Source organism: Bufo bufo, chromosome 10, assembly GCF_905171765.1.
Source record: "Bufo bufo chromosome 10, aBufBuf1.1, whole genome shotgun sequence".
Taxonomy (NCBI): domain Eukaryota; kingdom Metazoa; phylum Chordata; class Amphibia; order Anura; family Bufonidae; genus Bufo; species Bufo bufo.
Genome location: NC_053398.1, coordinates 2,624,086 through 2,641,978, shown reverse-complemented (window position 1 = coordinate 2,641,978; position 17,893 = coordinate 2,624,086). Strand labels below are relative to the sequence as shown.

Here is a 17,893-nt window from a genome sequence, read left to right as displayed (position 1 = left end):
TATTTCACACCTCTCTGGCGTCTGCTGATGTCTACGATTTTAGCAATGGGAGCCCTATGTTTTTAGGAAACTTGTCATAGCCAGATATCTAAGAAAAAGAATGCGTTCCACTGTGGAACGCACAAATAGCGGTACCGGAAGTGACGCCACGTACCCCCGCTCTGGCGCTCATTTAAAAATCTCGGCACCCGATTAAGACTTGTGTATAAAAACCCTGATGTATCAATGCTGCTTTATTACTGCTCCTGAGGAAGGGGCTCTGGATGAGCCCGAAACGCGTTGAGCTTCACCTGTTCATCATAATAAAGGAGTTAACAAGAAGCACCTGCTTCAAGGCTGCCGTATCTTCCTGAGCGTCTACAAGCGGCCCGGGCGAGGGAGGCAGTTCTGTAGGCGTCTTGAGCTTTATCCTGCAGAACCCCTCCCTTAATCTCTATTTCACTTTCCATTGTTTTTAATGTTCTACTCAGACCATGTTAAACAGTGCGGACTGACGGTCTGATAGAGTTATGCTGACACTTTCTTATGGTTATATATCTATGACCTCATCACTGTCTCTGATACATCAGATGCTCTAATGTGGGATTCTCCATCTCCGACTAAGAAACTGTAGTAGGAATACAGTACCACAAATCAGATTGGCGCCTTAATATAAAAATATATATTATATATATATATATATATATATACACATATATATACACACACACACACACACCTTACCTCTCTTGTTTCTATAGCCCTAGTTGGTCCCCCGCACATAGGTGACCACCCCCGGCAGTTTTTCCCCATTTAAATTTCCTCTGGATCCACCCTTTGGCGCCCCTCCAGTTACTCTTTGACTCCAGCCGAATTCCCCTCAGGGGTGTCTTCGACTAACCCTCTATTTTTTCCCCCCATCCATAACTAACCTCCGGCACTCCATCTGTGGTGAATCTACGACTCCCAGCATGCTCCATTAATTTCTATGCAAAATAACCGTGGAGCCGCAGTTATGGGTCTTCAACACCGTGAAAGCCAGATATCCCTCAAAGGAAGGAAAACCGAGCAAAGGGGTGTCCCCATTACAGAGATCACCAGATCCACCATATTAAGTGGCCCCTATGTCAAGATCCCGCTCTTTTACAAGCTTTAAGTATGTGACGGGGAAGACCTAAGCCGGTTATCCATCCACAGACCGCTGTTTCGGGGTGTTGCCCCTCATCAGCGTGGAGTAGGATTCTGGCTAACCGGGAGCGATGCCATTCATTTCTATGTAGTTCTGAGGACAGCCAAGCAAGTGTACATCTTGGGAGTTGTAGTGTTCCCACAGGTGGAGTGCCGGAGGTCGGCCATCACAGGTCAGTCACATAAAATCCCAGTAAAATACATTTAAGTTTGTGGAAAGGGTATGAATACGTTAAGGCATTGTACATCCAGAGTTCTACTTTATGCTACAAGCTGCTTTGAACTTGGCAAGAAACATTTACTCCATTGTCCTATTATGTTCACATTGCTACAGAGATTTCTATCCCACGCATCTGCAGGAACGCCGTTCAGGTGAACTGGACGGACGCAGAAATCTCCGCATGTGAATACACGCTTACTGAATCGCTGCAGCTCATACCATTAACCATTCTAGTAGTAAATACCATGTAGGATATTACTATATAGGCAGCTGCCCAATATTAAAGGTGAGACCACAGATGTATTCAACAGCTTCCATAAGAAAATCTAAGCTTTGGGAAATACACACCACACTGCCAAACGCTGTGCTGGAGCCATAGGGCCTGATGACAAGTGGGATATCCAGAAAGGTGTCGATCCGCCAGCTCTCGTAGCCGCACTCCAGGCACCGGACGTAGTCCTTCAGCTTGCCCTGATAGAGCTGATTGATGAGGTCAGCCTGCCACATACACAGAGCGCACATAGGTAAAGGGGCTCTCTTTTACCGTGCACCGATCAGCGGCTGCGGTGGACACTTACCTGCTCCGTCTGCTTCCACTTCTGTTCCAGTGCATCAAACATGACCCTGCACAGCTCCTGTACATCGTGCTGCTGCCAGGCTGCCGGAATACAGGACACAATGAAATAGCATCACAAGGGGAGGATGTCAGGTGGCAGATACTTTTCTCTACACTGCAAGCGTCCTGCCCAGGTGGCAATGGCTGATAACAGAAAGCAAGCTGAATCCAAGAGGAAATATCTCATTCATCCCGGAAATTTTTAGGCCACATGCACATGACTTCCGGTGAACGCACATGAGATCCACACAAATTTCCATGTGGATTTCTGTGCGTTTCTGGAAAACATTGGAAAACATAATTGAAATGCTGCAGATTTGGAAACCCGCACAGAAAAAAAATCCACAAAGTGTAGATGAGATTTGTGTAAAAAACTGTACGTATTCCGCAATGTGTGCAGGTGGCCTCAGGGTATAGTCACCAGCTGCAGATTTGTGGCAGAAATTTCTGCGACTGACTGTTCATCTTAATGGGGCTTGCAGTAAGTACTCTAGTTAGAAGGAAAGAACTTTCCGCAAGAAATCTGCTGCATGTGAACATCCCTTAAAGGGTTTGTCTCAACTCAGACAATGGGGACATATAGCCAGGAAATGCGCCCATTGCCTGAGAGGAGACAACCCCTTTGACAGGTACAGCAGCATTACATAAATCAACTGGTGCATGAGGCTTATAGCAGGAACTTATCTGCTTTGCTCTGTAATGTAAAAACTGCAGGAAAATTGGCCCTAAAATCTTACTCCACTTCTGTGAATTAGAAACGTCTGGTGACTCTACACTAATATAATGGGCACGACCTAAACTGTAATCAACCCGCAGCTTCAATGACCCCTACGTCAGAGGCTGCCATTACCTTCACTGCTGTCCCAGCCGAAGCTCTTAGTCACATCCGTCGTCTCGATCGCCCTCTTCTTACTGGTCTGCAGTAAGACAAATAATCTCTGCAGCTGGTACGGGATGCTGTTGACCGGGTCTTCTTCTGACTCCTCAAATGCCCACCTGAAAGTACAACACAGTGCGACTTACAACCCGAAAAAGATATTTGATCTCTGTCCAAGCAAAAAGAAGTTTCAATGGATCCATACGCATAAGCATAAAGTTGGTCAACCCTGCTGTCTATTACGTTATGTGTATGAGGGTGTGCCGACTGCCACCCACAGATACAAGGGTCAGGCACAATGAATTTCAACACCCAGTCCTTTTGTTTTCAAGGGAGACAAGTCGCCCTGTTGTTATTGAGAAGACATGCATGCTCGGCCAACGGTGAGGGCCGGGAAGAATAGCCGTCAGCCAAGATCGGGATAACATGTATTAGCCTGGAGTCCAGTTGCTGTGGCAGAGGAGCACTACATGTGCACTGGTTGTAAACCAAAATATCCCCATACATTGAGAGAAAGTACAGATCTACACAATGGGGAGGAATTGGTGCACAAAGTATAGGAGAAAACTGTAGAACTTTACACAATAATGAAACTTTACCGAAGGCCAATATGCTGTCCAAGATTACAATAATATGGCTGCCTTCTTCTAAAAACAGCACCATGAGTGTCCACATCAATGGAGCTGATCTGCAAGAGCAGACAGACCAGGGAGAGGTGCGGCACTGTTTCTGGAAGAAAGCAGCCATGTTGTTATAATTCTGGACAGCCTCTTTTATTCAACCCAGAAAGATGTGTAAAGAAGAAAATATGGCGACTACCGACCTGTACAGAGCATTGCGAAACTCTGGCGTCATAAACAGCGTCTGGAGAAGACTGTTCAAGTAGCAGGTCATGGCCTGATTCACTAAGCCCACATAACCTGGGAACAGAGAGCGGAGACACGAGTGAACAGGACGGGAATGAATGATGAAGTCGTTTGGTTTGTCTCTCCTCCGCCTGGCCGCTCAGGTGAACGGACTAGAAGTCATCATTAGGCTTACCGGTGTCGGACTTGGTGAGCAGTGATGAATAGGAGTAGTTCTGACTGACATAATCATTGCTGCAGCCCACAGAGCCATCCCTGGGGAGGGGCCCAATGAACTTTTCTTGGGTGCTGTCATCCAGGCCGCTGCTGTCTGCCGTCCCAGACTCATCCTGGAAACACAGCATTGTGAGGCCTCGTGCACACGACCGTTGTTCTGCTCCGCATCCGAGCCCCAGTTTTTGCGGCTTGGGTGCGGACCCATTCACTTCAATGGGTCCGCAAAATATGCAGACAGCACTCCGTGTTCTGTCCGCATCCGTTGCTCCATTACGTAGCCGCGCAAAAAAAACAAAAACATGTCCTATTCTTGTCCGTTTTGCGGACAAGAATAGACATTTCTACAATGTGCCGCCTGTTCCGTTCCGCAAATTGCAGAAGGCACAGGGGCGGCTTCTGTGTTTTGTGGATACGCAATTTGCGGACCGCAAAAACACATAACAGTCGTGTGCATGAGGCCTAAGAGGAAGGAAAGACAAAGAGACACTGGACGCGCAAAGTGTTAACGTAAAGCCATGAGAACAAAGGAAGAACATCCAAACTGCTACCACGACGTGACGGTGCTGACCACTGAGCCACCATTAATAGGAATGCTCATGATCTTGTGCTATCCGAATGTTGGACTGCTGCACCTCAGATCCGGCCCCTGGATCTGCGCAGGGCACTTACTGATGTCAGCTGAGGCTGCTCCCCGTTCTTATCAGTTAAGTGAAGGAAATTCTTCTTTCCTGCCTCAAATCCAGCATCTAGTAACGACTGGTCCTGGGAGGCGTCCAGCTCGCTCTGAAATGACACAAACACAATAAGTATTACCTGGATTCCCACATCCGGCCTCCAGAATATTCATTTCTACAACGGGAAAGGTCTCCGGCCGGAGTTCTCCTGGGGCAGAGCCGATCACTACTTCAGTTCTTGTACTTTGTAAGAACAGCCAGTGCATTCTGCTGGGCACCATTGCAGAGACCGGATTCACATACTGCATTTTGCAGCAATTTTTCCCTGTGCTTTGAAGGGAACTTCCATATTGGATGTGATTTGCAACAAAATAAATAAATTTAAAAAAAAATCTGTGTTTCACTACAGAATTTGCTAAGAAATCTAGGGTAAAATTCAGGTTTTACATTTTCTGTAGCAGATTTGCACAGATTTCACTTTACGCATCACAAAAGGTGAAATCCATGACAGACAGAGACATGCGACGGGTCAATTTCCACACGGACGCCACAAACATTTTATGGATAGGCTATGCCATAAATGTCCGTGGTTCGGATCCCACCTCTGGGACTGCTCCTACATCAAAAACACGTTCCCAGCGCGAATGGAGAGCGAGCCTCACGTGTGCCACGTCCTCCCCATTCTCTAAAGCAGTGTTTCCCAACCAGTGTGCCTCCATCTGTTGCAAAACTACAACTCCCAGCATGCCCGGACAGCCTTTGGCTGGAGGCACACTGGTTGGGAAACACTGCTCTAAGGGACAGCGCTCAGCTATACAAGTACCACAGCAGTGAGAGGAGGATGGCGGTGCATGCACTTCAGGGCCCTGTTCTTGAGACAGCAGTGGGTCCCAGAGGCGAGACCCTCCGCCGACATTCATGGTATAGTCTATTGATATGTAATAAATATTCCAGATGGGAACACACCGCTTTGCTGCGACTGTAATGTGCTGGAGATTTTCCACCTGCAAAAACCAGACAGAAAATCCACCCCCTGTGTGTATGTAGCCCAATAGTGTCAGGCCAGAAGTTTCTTTATTATTATTTCTGCTGTGTTTTTGGAGATTGCAGCATGCTCTGCGTATGACTTTTCCCCCGGCAGTTTTCGTATAAGACTTTAAAGGGAACCTGTCACCAGGATTTTGTGTATACAGCTGAGGACATGGGCTGCTAGATGGCCACTAGCACATCCGCAATACCCAGTCCCCATAGCTCTGTGTGCTTTTATTGTGTATAAAAACTGATTTGATACATATGCAAATTAACCTGAGACGAGTCCCGCCCCCGATGAGACGAGTCCCGCCCCCGATGAGACGAGTCAAAGCTTGAAAATATGACTTCTCTGGTCACACAAGTAAGATATGACTCTTATGTTAATTTGCATATCTATCAAATCGGGTTTTTTTACACAATAAAAGCACACAGAGCTATGGGGACTGGGTATTGTGGATGTGCTATCGGCCATCTAGCAACCCATGGCCTCAGCTCTATACACAAAATCCTGGTGACAGGTTCCCTTTAAAACTGCCAAAACACACTGTAAATGTTACAAGATGAAAAACACTAAATAGTAAAAAATTGCTTGTAATTCATGGCTTTTATAACTTTATTTTTTAACGCTGCCGAAACTCACCATGTCTCCATTGGCCCACTTCAGGCCGAATGTCCCGCTGACGTAGCCCACTTTGCCGGCCACATCCTCAAACAGCTGGCGCACAGAGGTGGAGGCCGGGAGGTTGAGGGTGAGGCGCCCGTTGGCGGTTTTGCAGCTGGTGGTGTCTTGTACTATGCACAGCACCCTCGGCTCATCGGCAGCATTTTCAATCTGGGAAACAAAAGCAAAAATAATTCACAGCGAATGACAAGCGAGGCGACCGCGCCCAATCACAGGTTAGTACAGGGGTCAGCAACCTCCGGCACTCCAGCTGTGGGGAAACTACAACTCTCAGCATGCTCCATTCACTTCTGTGGGAGTTCTAAGAAGAAGCAAGTGTTTGCGCTGGGAGTGGTAGTTCCACCACAGCCGGAGTGCCGGAGGCTGCGGATCCCTGGGTTAGTAGATCACAAAACACACCACGCTCCTGCCCGATGAGCCCCGGTACAGGGTGCATGCATTATGTAGGTAACGGTTAAAGGGATGCCTCATCTTATAAAGCAATGCCAAATCCTGAGGGGGAAGGGGCCGCAGCCCTAAACCATTTTCCATGCCGGCCAGCGCACGTAACACTGCTGCCCCTTCAACCGCAGGATCAGTGCCCCTTGAGGTTAGACCCCGTCCATTATAAATAGATATCCTACCCAAGATGGGACTTTCTGTATCCTTAGAATGTAGCTTTATCACCATCTTTGAGACCTTTGCTTGTTGTCACTGAAGATATTCACAGCTGCAGGGCTTGTTACAATGTATCAGGGACGTCACTGCAGCGGTGTCACAGCTGGTCCTCTGTGTGAGCAATGATGACAACAAGCAGAGATCTTCAACACGGGGCAAATGTCATCACAACCGCCACCCCATGTCATCAGGTCACATGCACCCGAGTAGGGGGAAGACAGAAGGAAGGCATTGCTACGCCCCACTGGACGCCATCTGGCAGAGGTAGGAGAACGTCTCTGTAATAAGGTGCCATAGGGAGCACCCCGAGCACACGCCATGTGCAGGAGGCCGATTGGTTAATGTAAGGCGTCTAGCGTTAGACCGCAGGAGCATGCGCAGAGCTGGCGCCCACAGCACACGGGGCCGCAGGACGGGAAACTACCTGAGAGAACTTCTTCTTCATCTCATTGAAGATACTCTGTCGGCAGGTCCAAAACATCCCCTGGGGCGGAAACGAGTCAGTGAAAATGGTGCGACCGTTTACACCCTTCTAGTCGCCACACTCCGCACTGATATATGCATCTATGGGGGTCATAATGGCACATTACGGGGTCTCCGTCCGTTACCTTCCTCCAGTCAGTACTGGCCAAACGTGATCACAAACTCACCGCCAGTCAAGGTTATGAAGGTGGTCGCGTTACTACGCCGGACGTGATGCAACCGCAACATAAAGCAAAACCTGATGGATTTTTATTTTTTGGTCAAGATGGCGACCTTTTCACAAGCAATTTTTTTTTAGTGTCTAAGACTAAGTTCACATCTGTGTTCGGAGCCTCCGTCACAGAAATTGTCAAAAATATTGGAGGGAAAAGTCTGGCACAAAAAAATAAAAAAATATAGATTTTTGTACTTACGGTAAAATCTGTTCCTCTTCCGTTCATTGGGGGACACAGGCTTGACCACGGTACAGCTGCCACTAGGAGGCGACACTAAGCACAAAGGTGTGAGCAGTAGGAGAAGCCAAAAACCAGACCCGCTCCGGCCAGAGAACGGGTGGGAGCAGTGTCCCCCAATGAACGGAAGAGAAACAGATTTTACTGTAAGTACAAAAATCTAGGTTTTCTCATCCGTATTATTGGGGGACGTTACAGAGCGGTCCCTGGGGTGGGCATAACAAGAAACCCTCCTGCCAATCAGAGAACCGCCGTCTGCAAAACTCTACGCGTCAGGAAAAGGTGTGCAAAGACGACCAGGTTGCCGCCTTGCACACCTGAAGGGCCGAAGCCCCATGATGCACGGCCCAAGAGGCCCCACTGCCCGAGCCGAATGAACAGTCACCCAGAAGAACGGGCCCCCCCGGCTCCAGCCGGGTCACCACCTTCAGTGTGCGGCCCCTTAGGGAGGGGCGCTATACCAGGACAGAGGGGACTTGTGGTGGACGGCCGTGGTGAGCCGAATGCTGGCGGGATACAGAGGTTTTTTAAGGAACCTCTGGTCCTCCTTTGCTTCTGGAGAACGGGAAGGAGCAGGGGGACCCCCGGTCTCCTGGGTAGGAGTGCAGGCAGTTTATCAGGACTGCCTGAAACTGCCGCTAGGAAAAAAGGAAAAAAAAAAAAATAACAAAAAACCAGTAGACCTACAGCGCAGGGAGGTCTGCCTCCTACAGACACTAAGCTAAAACGGATTAGGGATATCGCAGAAGGGGAGGAGCTTACCCTTCGGGTGCTTCGTGTCGCCTCCCAGTGGCAGCTATACCCGTGGTCAAGGCCTGTGTCCCCCAATGAGACGGATGAGAAAAGTCTCTCCACTAAAAAAAAAACTTCTCCGGAACTGAATAACCCTAATAAAGTCAATGTGATCTGTTGAGGGTGTTGAAAATCCAGCATTGCACGTACAGCTCTGGCCTAAATGTTAAACCCTTTTGGTCTGGGGTGTGAAGATGACCTGAGGGAGTCAGGGGCGGTAGCAGGAGCCTTCAAGAGTCACCAGCTGCCCCCCCCCCCCACCCACTCAAGGAAACCACCGAACAAGGTCTTCCTTTCCGTTCGGTGGTACATGTAGTGGTAATCTTTTCTGTATGGCAAGGGTCCGGCACTCCAGCTGTGCTGAAACTACGACTCCCAGCATGCTCCATTCACTTCTATGGAAGTTCCAAAAACAGCCAAGCGAGTGTGCATGCTGGGAGTTGTAGTTCCACCACAGCCAGAGGCTGCTGACCCCCTGCTCTATGGCATGACAGAAGATTTGTGGCTGCACTTTAAGGCCTCTTGCACACGACTGTATGGCTTTTTCAGTATTTTGTGGTCTGAAAAAAACGGATCCGCGAAAAATACGGATGACATCCATGTGCATTCTGTTTTTTTGCGGAACAGCTGGCCCCTGATCGAACAGTCCTATCCTTGTCTGTTATGCGGACAATAATAGGAACATGTTCTATCTTTGAACGGAATGGAAAAACGGAAATACAGAAACAAAAAGGCATACGGAGTTACCTTCCTTTTTTTTTTCTTTTGCGGATCCATTGAAATGAATGGTTCCGTATACGGAATGCAAAACAATGGCCCATAAACGGGAAAAAAAATAAAATAAATTAAATTAAATTAAAAAAACTTGTGTGAAAGAGCTCACATAGTATTAAGGGGTTAAGTCACAGACCAGTTCTTTAATATGAGACCCCCAGGAAAAGGCTGAAGTTAGGTCCGAGCCCCCTGCTAACACCCCTCTGCTGTCGCCTATAGACCGGTGTCCTGAGCAGTGGACCCCCATAATGGACAAGATGGGCTCTGATATGACCACCCTGCGTGGGGACTGTAGGTCTGGTGTGTCATCCATGTGACGGAGGTCAGGGGTCACATTTTCAGAAAAGTAAATGATTAACAGCGAGACATTTATAAGGTGAGGAAGAAAGGGACAACCTGCCGGGTCCTATAAAACCATAGGTGAGGTCACAAGGTGGACCTGCGGACACAGGAGACCCCCGACCCGTCACAGGCCTTTCCCATAGATCGGCGCCGCGTGAGGATTTATACAGAGATCTGTAGGGGACGTACAAGCCGTGTAACTGATCCGTCTGCCATATTGGACTCGCGCGACTATCGGCAGCGCAGGCAGCGTTGGGTCTAAAAAAAATAAATTCTGCAAGTTTGAGGTTTTTGTGTTCGCAACAAAGTCGCCGTTCAAGCCTGGCCTAATGAATACTTCCATTCACTGACAGCATGCACGATAAGTGAACAGCTGGACAGACGTCACACGACAGGGCGACTCGGAGGCTGAGATTTAAAGACCTGAGGCTGCATCAGACTGACAACCCCCAATATCCTGCCATCACCCAAGTGTTACAACCACCGCAGCCTGTGGTGGACACTGGGGCGTGTAGACTTTGTAAATCCTGGGTGACAGCACAGCTTTCCCACATTCCTGAGCAGGACAACCCAGAAATCAGAAGATCTGACGGCCCGTGTGGGGGTCGCAACGTCGGCCATGCTGCTCATCACTCAGGATCCCCAGGAACAGATGCAATTAGGAAAAAGCAGAGAGGCAAACCTGAAAGGGTTAATGGGCGCCCTCTATGAAAGCGGGGACCCGAGCCCAGAGCGGCTGCCGATGCTGAAGTGACACCCCATGAGCAGCTTGGTACAGAGGCCCTGAGGGAGGCAGCTGCCGAGCGCCTCACTGGTTAGAGGTCACAGGGCTCCGTACACAAGGACAGGGGTCGACCAGGAGAACTCACCTGACTGAGGACGATGAGCCGGAACTCCTCCTTAGATTTGGAACAAAACGGGAAGAGACTGATGAAGAACCTCAGCATGGAGGGGCCCAGTCCGAGAGTCAGGCGCACCATGGTCAGCACTTTTCTTTACGGTCAGCGCGCCCCCTGCGCGGCTCAGGCCGGCCCACGAGGGCATCTTTATCCATGCCAAAGACTACGAGCGCCAACGAACGAATGCCCGACCCAAGGCCTGGACCTCTTCTGGGGATTAAAGATTTTTTTGGGGAAAGGAAAGCTGGGATTTACTTCCTGTTCCTGAGCAGAAAGTTTCTTGCTCGCTCCTTATCTGCAAGACTTTGAGCCGCGAGCTGCACTCTGTGCAATATAAGGTGCGCTATAAAACACGTCACCGGGCAGACGGGGAAGGAATTTACACTGGAGGCTGAAGGGGGACGGAAAGGTGAAGGACGCCATTAACCTCATTACAACACTCCTGACAATGAGTGCCCAGCTTTCCCAGAATCCGGAAGGCGAACATTTAGCAATACATCATTATCACCCAGCTTTCCCAGGAACCGAAAATGTAAGACAAGCCCTGTCCATGTGCCCTATGAGGGCTCCCTCTCCTGTCGTGCTGAAAGTACACCGACATCGGCCCATCCCCTGAAGCTCCTATAATCGCCATTCAGTAGTCCAGAAAGTCTGGTAATCCGGCCCAGTGACCAGAAGATCCGCTTTCCTCGTCTCTCGGGTTCTAGGTGCCCAATAATCCAGAAGCCACCAGGTCCCACTGTCCATACTGGGCAACCTGACCCTGCACTCACCGACTCCACACGATGGGCATGATGGGAGTTGCAGTATTCCCAGCAGTGTATGGATGGAGGTGGTGGGGGCAGAGACGAGCACATTGGGGGGGGACAGAGGAGCGTCAGAGGAACAGATTGGGGGGGGGGGGACAGAGGAGCGTCAGAGGAACAGATTGGGGGGGGGGACGACAGAGGAGCGTCAGAGGAACAGATTGGGGGGATGGGACAGAGGAACAGATTGGGGGGGACAGAGGAGCATCAGAGGAACAGATTAGGGGGATGGGACAGAGGAACAGATTGGGGGGATGGGACAGAGGAACAGATTGGGGGGGACAGAGGAGCATCAGAGGAACAGATTAGGGGGATGGGACAGAGGAACAGATTGGGGGGATGGGACAGAGGAACAGATTGGGGGGGGGGGGGGCAGAGGAGCAGCTCACAGGTGTTACATGAGACCCACAGTAAATCCCCAGAGCTGGGACACTACAGGTCATTACTGCTCAGCTCACTTCAGGGCTTAAGATGCAGAATTAACTCCAGATTAGAGCTGCGCTCCAAATAATGCGTCAGCTCACGTATGAAAGCCAAAACGTGCAGGCAGAGAACGGGGAAGGGGGGGGATGGGTCCAGATTTTTAGAAGGAAGTCAGCCCATCACTACGTTCCCAGGATTGGTGGGGGGTCCCATATGTTGGACTCTCCAGTAATCACAGTGTCCCTTGGTGGGACCCCCAATGATCAGCCGTAATCTGTGGGGAAACTGGAAGCAGAAGTCCGACTATGCGCCGCCATGCGATTTTTGCGCGATTGTTGCGCCGCAGCATGTCACATGGCGACACCATTGGCCATCATTACAAAAGAAGTTGCAATACTTTTCTACAACACATGTAGCCGCATAGCCAGCGCCCTGCAGCGCCACCACAGGAGAAATTCAGTATTACACGGTGCCTATTGATATCCTGTGTAATGCAGCAGAGGTCAGGTCCTCCGGAGCAAAACTGAACAGAGGGCAAGATTCACTAATAGGGTGTTTGCTGCTAGAGCCCCCTGCCGTCCACCATACCCTCTAGGAGAGATTAGGGGGTGAGGTTATAGTGTCAGCTGCCTGTAACACATGGGCACGAGCAGGTGGCCTGCAGAAGACCGCGTCCTACCATCTGCCAACCCGAACCCCTCCAAAAAGTGGTCACAAACAGGCGGCTCACAATGCAGCCCTGAGAAGACGGCAGCAGGGGCGTGCCAGGTCACCCAACTATTTATGGAGCGGGGGGGGGGGGGGGGGGGGGGCTGGATCCAGCTCCACATTCCCAGCTTTATGGGGGCATCAGAGCCGAAGAGCAGGCGACACCACGTGCGGGTATAAATTTAGCTTTACATGATGAGGGACGTCCTGCGGGAGACAGCTGCCCGCAGATAAAAGCACGGCTGCCACTGCAGGGCACCCACCGGGCACCAGGAGGGACCCTTAAAGGGCCACAAAGCCTCACACAGTAAATCCACAGTAAAGTCCCTGTGAGCGCAGGGCCCGCGAGACTGAGCGCAGCTGAGCGCGGGCGCATCGGGGAGGAAATCCATTAGATTGTGGGCGCCTTACCCTCATGACTGCCCAATAATCCAGAATATTTGATAATCCAGATTACAGAAATTATAGACCCTCCTGGAACGATGACGAAGGGAAGCAAGAATCAAAATCACGGGGGTCAGGTCTGAAGATTTGATGATGATGATGTCATCGACCGCGCAGAGCGCCTGCCCGGATAAATCAGACTGGGCGCTGCCGGTGATTCACCGCTCGGCACGATATAAACTGGCTCCAGTGCAACCGAAGGGTGACTCAAGAATGAAGGCGAAGGTCACGGAATTAAAAGGAGGCTCCTGCAGCTGGCGACAAACACATTACTTTGAAAAGTGGAATTCCCCTTTAAGACGGGCCCCAACGCTCACCTGGCATGACGTATATTCCAGATGACAGTAAACAGGCGAGACGGCAGCGCTGTGTACACTGGGGTGGAGCGGCTTCTCACTGGACTCTTAAAGGGATAATCCAGGCAAAAGCAAAGCACTGTTTATGTCTGGTGCAGAGCTTAAAGGGGCGGAGCATGACAGAGGGATCCATGTGTTAGTCTCTTCCCACCAGTTACAATGCTTCAGTTTTGCCTGGAGTGTCCCTTTAAAGGGCCTTGTTTCTACAAATGTATCAGGTGCTTATAGGGGGCGTGACCCGGCTTCCGACATACGGTATAAAGTGTAAATCAGCCTGCGTTCTAACCTACTACGTGTCAGTCTTCACAGTAGATTGGCATTGTATTCATCCACCAGGAAAAGAAGGATGAACGGAAATAAAGGTTCAAATTAAGACAAGAGAAGAACATGGAAAAAAAATAATAATGTGACGGCGCTTGCAGGATGACCTCTGATGATACACTGTAACAGACACTCAGCTGTGAGCAGTATTAGGCTACTTTCACACTAGCGTTCGGAGCGGATCCGTCTGATGTTTCATCAGACGGATCCGCTCCGATAATGCAGACGTTCGCATCCGTTCAGAACGGATCCGTCTGCATTAAAACTTAGAAAATTTTCTAAGTATGAAAGTAGCCTGAGCGGATCCGTCCAGACTTTACATTGAAAGTCAATGGGGAACGGATCCGCTTGAAGATTGAGCCATATGGTGTCATCATCAAGCGGATCCGTCCCCATTGACTTACATTGTAAGTCTGGACGGATCCGCTCGCCTCCGCACGGCCAGGCTGCAAGCAGCGTTCAGGTGTCCGCTCACTGAGCGGAGCGGAGGACAAACGGTGCCAGACTGATGCATTCTCAGAGGATCCGCCTCCACTCAGAATGCATTAGGGCCAGACGGATGCGTTCGGGGCCGCTCGTGAGCCCCTTCAAACGGAGCGCACGAGCGGACACCCGAACGCTAGTGTGAAAGTAGCCTGAGGTTCGCACATGTTTTTTTTTTTCTTTGGTTGCAAACGGGAGAGATATTTGTGCTGCTGTGTTCAGCTCAGACTCTCTACACTGATACATTGTAACAAACCCATTCAAAGTGGGTAGTAAGGATAATAACATTCCCATTCATTGACAGGGTGCAGAGATCTAGAAATTTATGAGAAATTAAAAACAAAGTTTATTAGAAAGTAGCAACTGACGCGTAGTGACATCGGAGGACGGGGGGGGGTCTCCTGCGCTGTCAGCAGTGACCTGTGACCACAGTGACACGAATTCGCAGCACAGCAAAACGACGCACCGCCGGCGCCCTAACACACCGACGACGCACCCCCGGCGCCCTAACACACCGCCGGCAGTCCCCTAACACACCGACGACGCACCCCCAGCGCCCTAACACACCGCCGGCAGACCCCTAACACACCGCCGGCAGACCCCTAACACACCGCCGGCAGTCCCCTAACACACCGACGACGCACCCCCAGCGCCCTAACACACCGCCGGCAGACCCCTAACACACCCCCGTCGCCCCCTAGCGCGCCGCCGGCGCCCCCTAGCACACCGACGACGCGACGCCCCCTAGCACACCGACGACGCGACGCCCCCTAGCACACCGACGACGCGACGCCCCCTAGCACACCGACGACGCGACGCCCCCTAGCACACCGACGACGCGACGCCCCCTAGCACACCGACGACGCGACGCCGGCGCCCCCTAGCACACCGACGACGCGACGCCGGCGCCCCCTAGCACACCGACGACGCGACGCCGGCGCCCCCTAGCACACCGGCGCCCCCTAACACACCGACGACGCGACGCCCCCTAGCACACCGGCGACGCGACGCCCCCTAACACACCGACGGCGCCCCCTAACACACCGACGACGCAACGCCGGCGCCTAACACACCGACGACGCAACGCTGGCGCCGAACACACCGACGACTCAACGCTGGCGCCTAACACACCGACACAATGCTGGCGACTAACACACCGACACAACGCCGGCGACTAACACACTGACACAACGCCACAACGCTGGCGCCTAACACACTGACGACGCAACGCTGGCGCCTAACACACCGACACAATGCTGGCGACTAACACACCGACACAATGCTGGCGACTAACACACCGGCACAACGCCACAACGCCGGCGACTAACACACCGACACCACAGGTTATGAGGGGTGAGGATGACAGCTCCTCGGCACTGAGCTGCCCTTAGGGCCTCCAGCCCGCTGAGGGCCCCTGGTCTCTACACAGCTGAGGCCCGGAAGCAGCTGTCCGCCCTCCCGGAAGGGCCACCTCACCTCTCTGGGTACCAGCGGACTGTCCTCTCCGGGCACCATCTCCGTGCTGGTCGCGGCCGGGACTGGAAGCCTCAGGCGGAGGTCATGGTGAGAAGCCACAGCGCAGATCTCACTGCCAGGAGTAGACGCAATCAATGGAGAAATGGCTGCCGGAACTCTCGCGAGAAGACGTAGAGCGTCATTTCCGGGCTGAGGAAGAGGAGCTTCAGTCACCATGACAACTGCGGCCGCCATCTTTGTGCTCTCACTAGAAAGCTTTCAACTAAACAAATGGAGGGAGGTTGAGTTATCAAAACGGATATAACAAAACACTGGTTTAGTTGCCCATAGCAACCGATCAATGAATGGTGGAATCTAATTGGTTGCTATAGGCAACTAAACCAGTTCTACTTTACATCAGTTTGATAAATCTCCCCTGAATTCTCTACATCATCACTGGCCATAGAGATTCCCCCGAGCGGCAGATCTGTACCGACAACTGCCTGGACTGCAGGAGCTGAGCTCAGTTGTCAGGAGGTTTCACCTTACACAGTGACTGCACCAGCAGAATAGTGAGTGCAGCTCTGGAGTATAATACAGGATAAGTAATGTATGTACACAGAGACTGCACCAGCAGAATAGTGAGTGCAGCTCTGCAGTAAAATACAGGATGTAACTCAGGATCAGTACAGGATAAGTAATGTATGTACACAGTGACTGCACCAGCAGAATAGTGAGTGCAGCTCTGGAGTATAATACAGGATGTAACTCAGGATCAGTACAGGATAAGTAATGTATGTACACAGTGACTGCACCAGCAGAATAGTGAGTGCAGCTCTGGAGTATAATACAGGATGTAACTCAGGATCAGTACAGGATAAGTAATATATGTACACAGTGACTGCACCAGCAGAATAGAGAGTGCAGCTCTGGAGTACAATACAGGATGTAACTCAGGATCAGTACAGGATAAGTAATGTATGTACACAGTGACTGCACCAGCAGAATAGTGAGTGCAGCTCTGGAGTATAATACAGGATAAGTAATGTATGTACACAGTGACTGCACCAGCAGAATAGTGCGTGCAGCTCTGGAGTATAATACAGGATGTAGCTCAGGATCAGTACAGGATAAGTAATGTATGTACACAGTGACTGCACCAGCAGAATAGTGAGTGCAGCTCTGGGGTATAATACAGGATGTAACTCAGGATCAGTACAGGATAAGTAATGTATGTACACAGTGTCTGCACCAGCAGAATAGTGAGTGCAGCTCTGGAGTATAATACAGGATGTAACTCAGGATCAGTACAGGATAAGTAATGTATGTACACAGTGACTGCACCAGCAGAATAGTGAGTGCAGCTCTGGAGTATAATACAGGATGTAACTCAGGATCAGTACAGGATAAGTAATGTATGTACACAGTGACTGCACCAGCAGAATAGTGAGTGCAGCTCTGGAGTATAATATAGGATGTAACTCAGGATCAGTACAGGATAAGTAATGTATGTACACAGTGACTGCACCAGCAGAATAGTGAGTGCAGCTCTGGAGTATAATACAGGATGTAACTCAGGATCAGTACAGGATAAGTAATGTATTTACACAGTGACTGCACCAGCAGAACAGTGAGTGCAGCTCTGGAGTATAATGCAGGATGTAACTCAGGATCAGTACAGGATAAGTAATGTATTTACACAGTGACTGCACCAGCAGAACAGTGAGTGCAGCTCTGGAGTATAATACAGGATGTAACTCAGGATCAGTACAGGATAAGTAATGTATGTACACAGTGACTGCACCAGCAGAATAGTGAGTGCAGCTCTGGAGTATAATACAGGATAAGTAATGTATGTACACAGTGACTGCACCAGCAGAATAGTGAGTGCAGCTCTGGAGTATAATACAGGATGTAACTCAGGATCAGTACAGGATAAGTAATGTATGTACACAGTGACTGCACCAGCAGAATAGTGAGTGCAGCTCTGGAGTATAATACAGGATGTAACTCAGGATCAGTACAGGATAAGTAATGTATGTACACAGTGACTGCACCAGCAGAATAGTGAGTGCAGCTCTGGAGTATAATACAGGATGTAACTCAGGATCAGTACAGGATAAGTAATGTATGTACACAGTGACTGCA

At 50.3% G+C, this 17,893-nt stretch overlaps 1 protein-coding gene across 3 annotated transcripts in view; it reads right to left on the bottom strand.

Moving 5' to 3' along the window:
- Nucleotides 1-15,913, bottom strand: part of USP47 (ubiquitin specific peptidase 47) — a 49,500-nt gene extending 33,587 nt beyond the window's left edge. For 2 of the 3 annotated variants that reach the window (XM_040410359.1, XM_040410360.1), the window contains exons 1-9: nt 15,767-15,913; nt 7,432-7,491; nt 6,309-6,500; nt 4,632-4,745; nt 3,922-4,075; nt 3,704-3,800; nt 2,854-2,999; nt 1,966-2,045; nt 1,736-1,885 (exon numbers count right to left, since the gene is read on the bottom strand). In XM_040410359.1, the coding sequence (XP_040266293.1) occupies nt 1,736-1,885; nt 1,966-2,045; nt 2,854-2,999; nt 3,704-3,800; nt 3,922-4,075; nt 4,632-4,745; nt 6,309-6,500; nt 7,432-7,491; nt 15,767-15,805 (1,032 nt within the window). In that variant the 5' untranslated portion in view covers nt 15,806-15,913. The remainder of the gene's footprint in view (nt 1-1,735; nt 1,886-1,965; nt 2,046-2,853; nt 3,000-3,703; nt 3,801-3,921; nt 4,076-4,631; nt 4,746-6,308; nt 6,501-7,431; nt 7,492-15,766) is intronic. The other variant, XM_040410361.1, reaches the window with a different exon arrangement.
- Between the last annotated feature and the right edge of the window lie 1,980 nt (nt 15,914-17,893).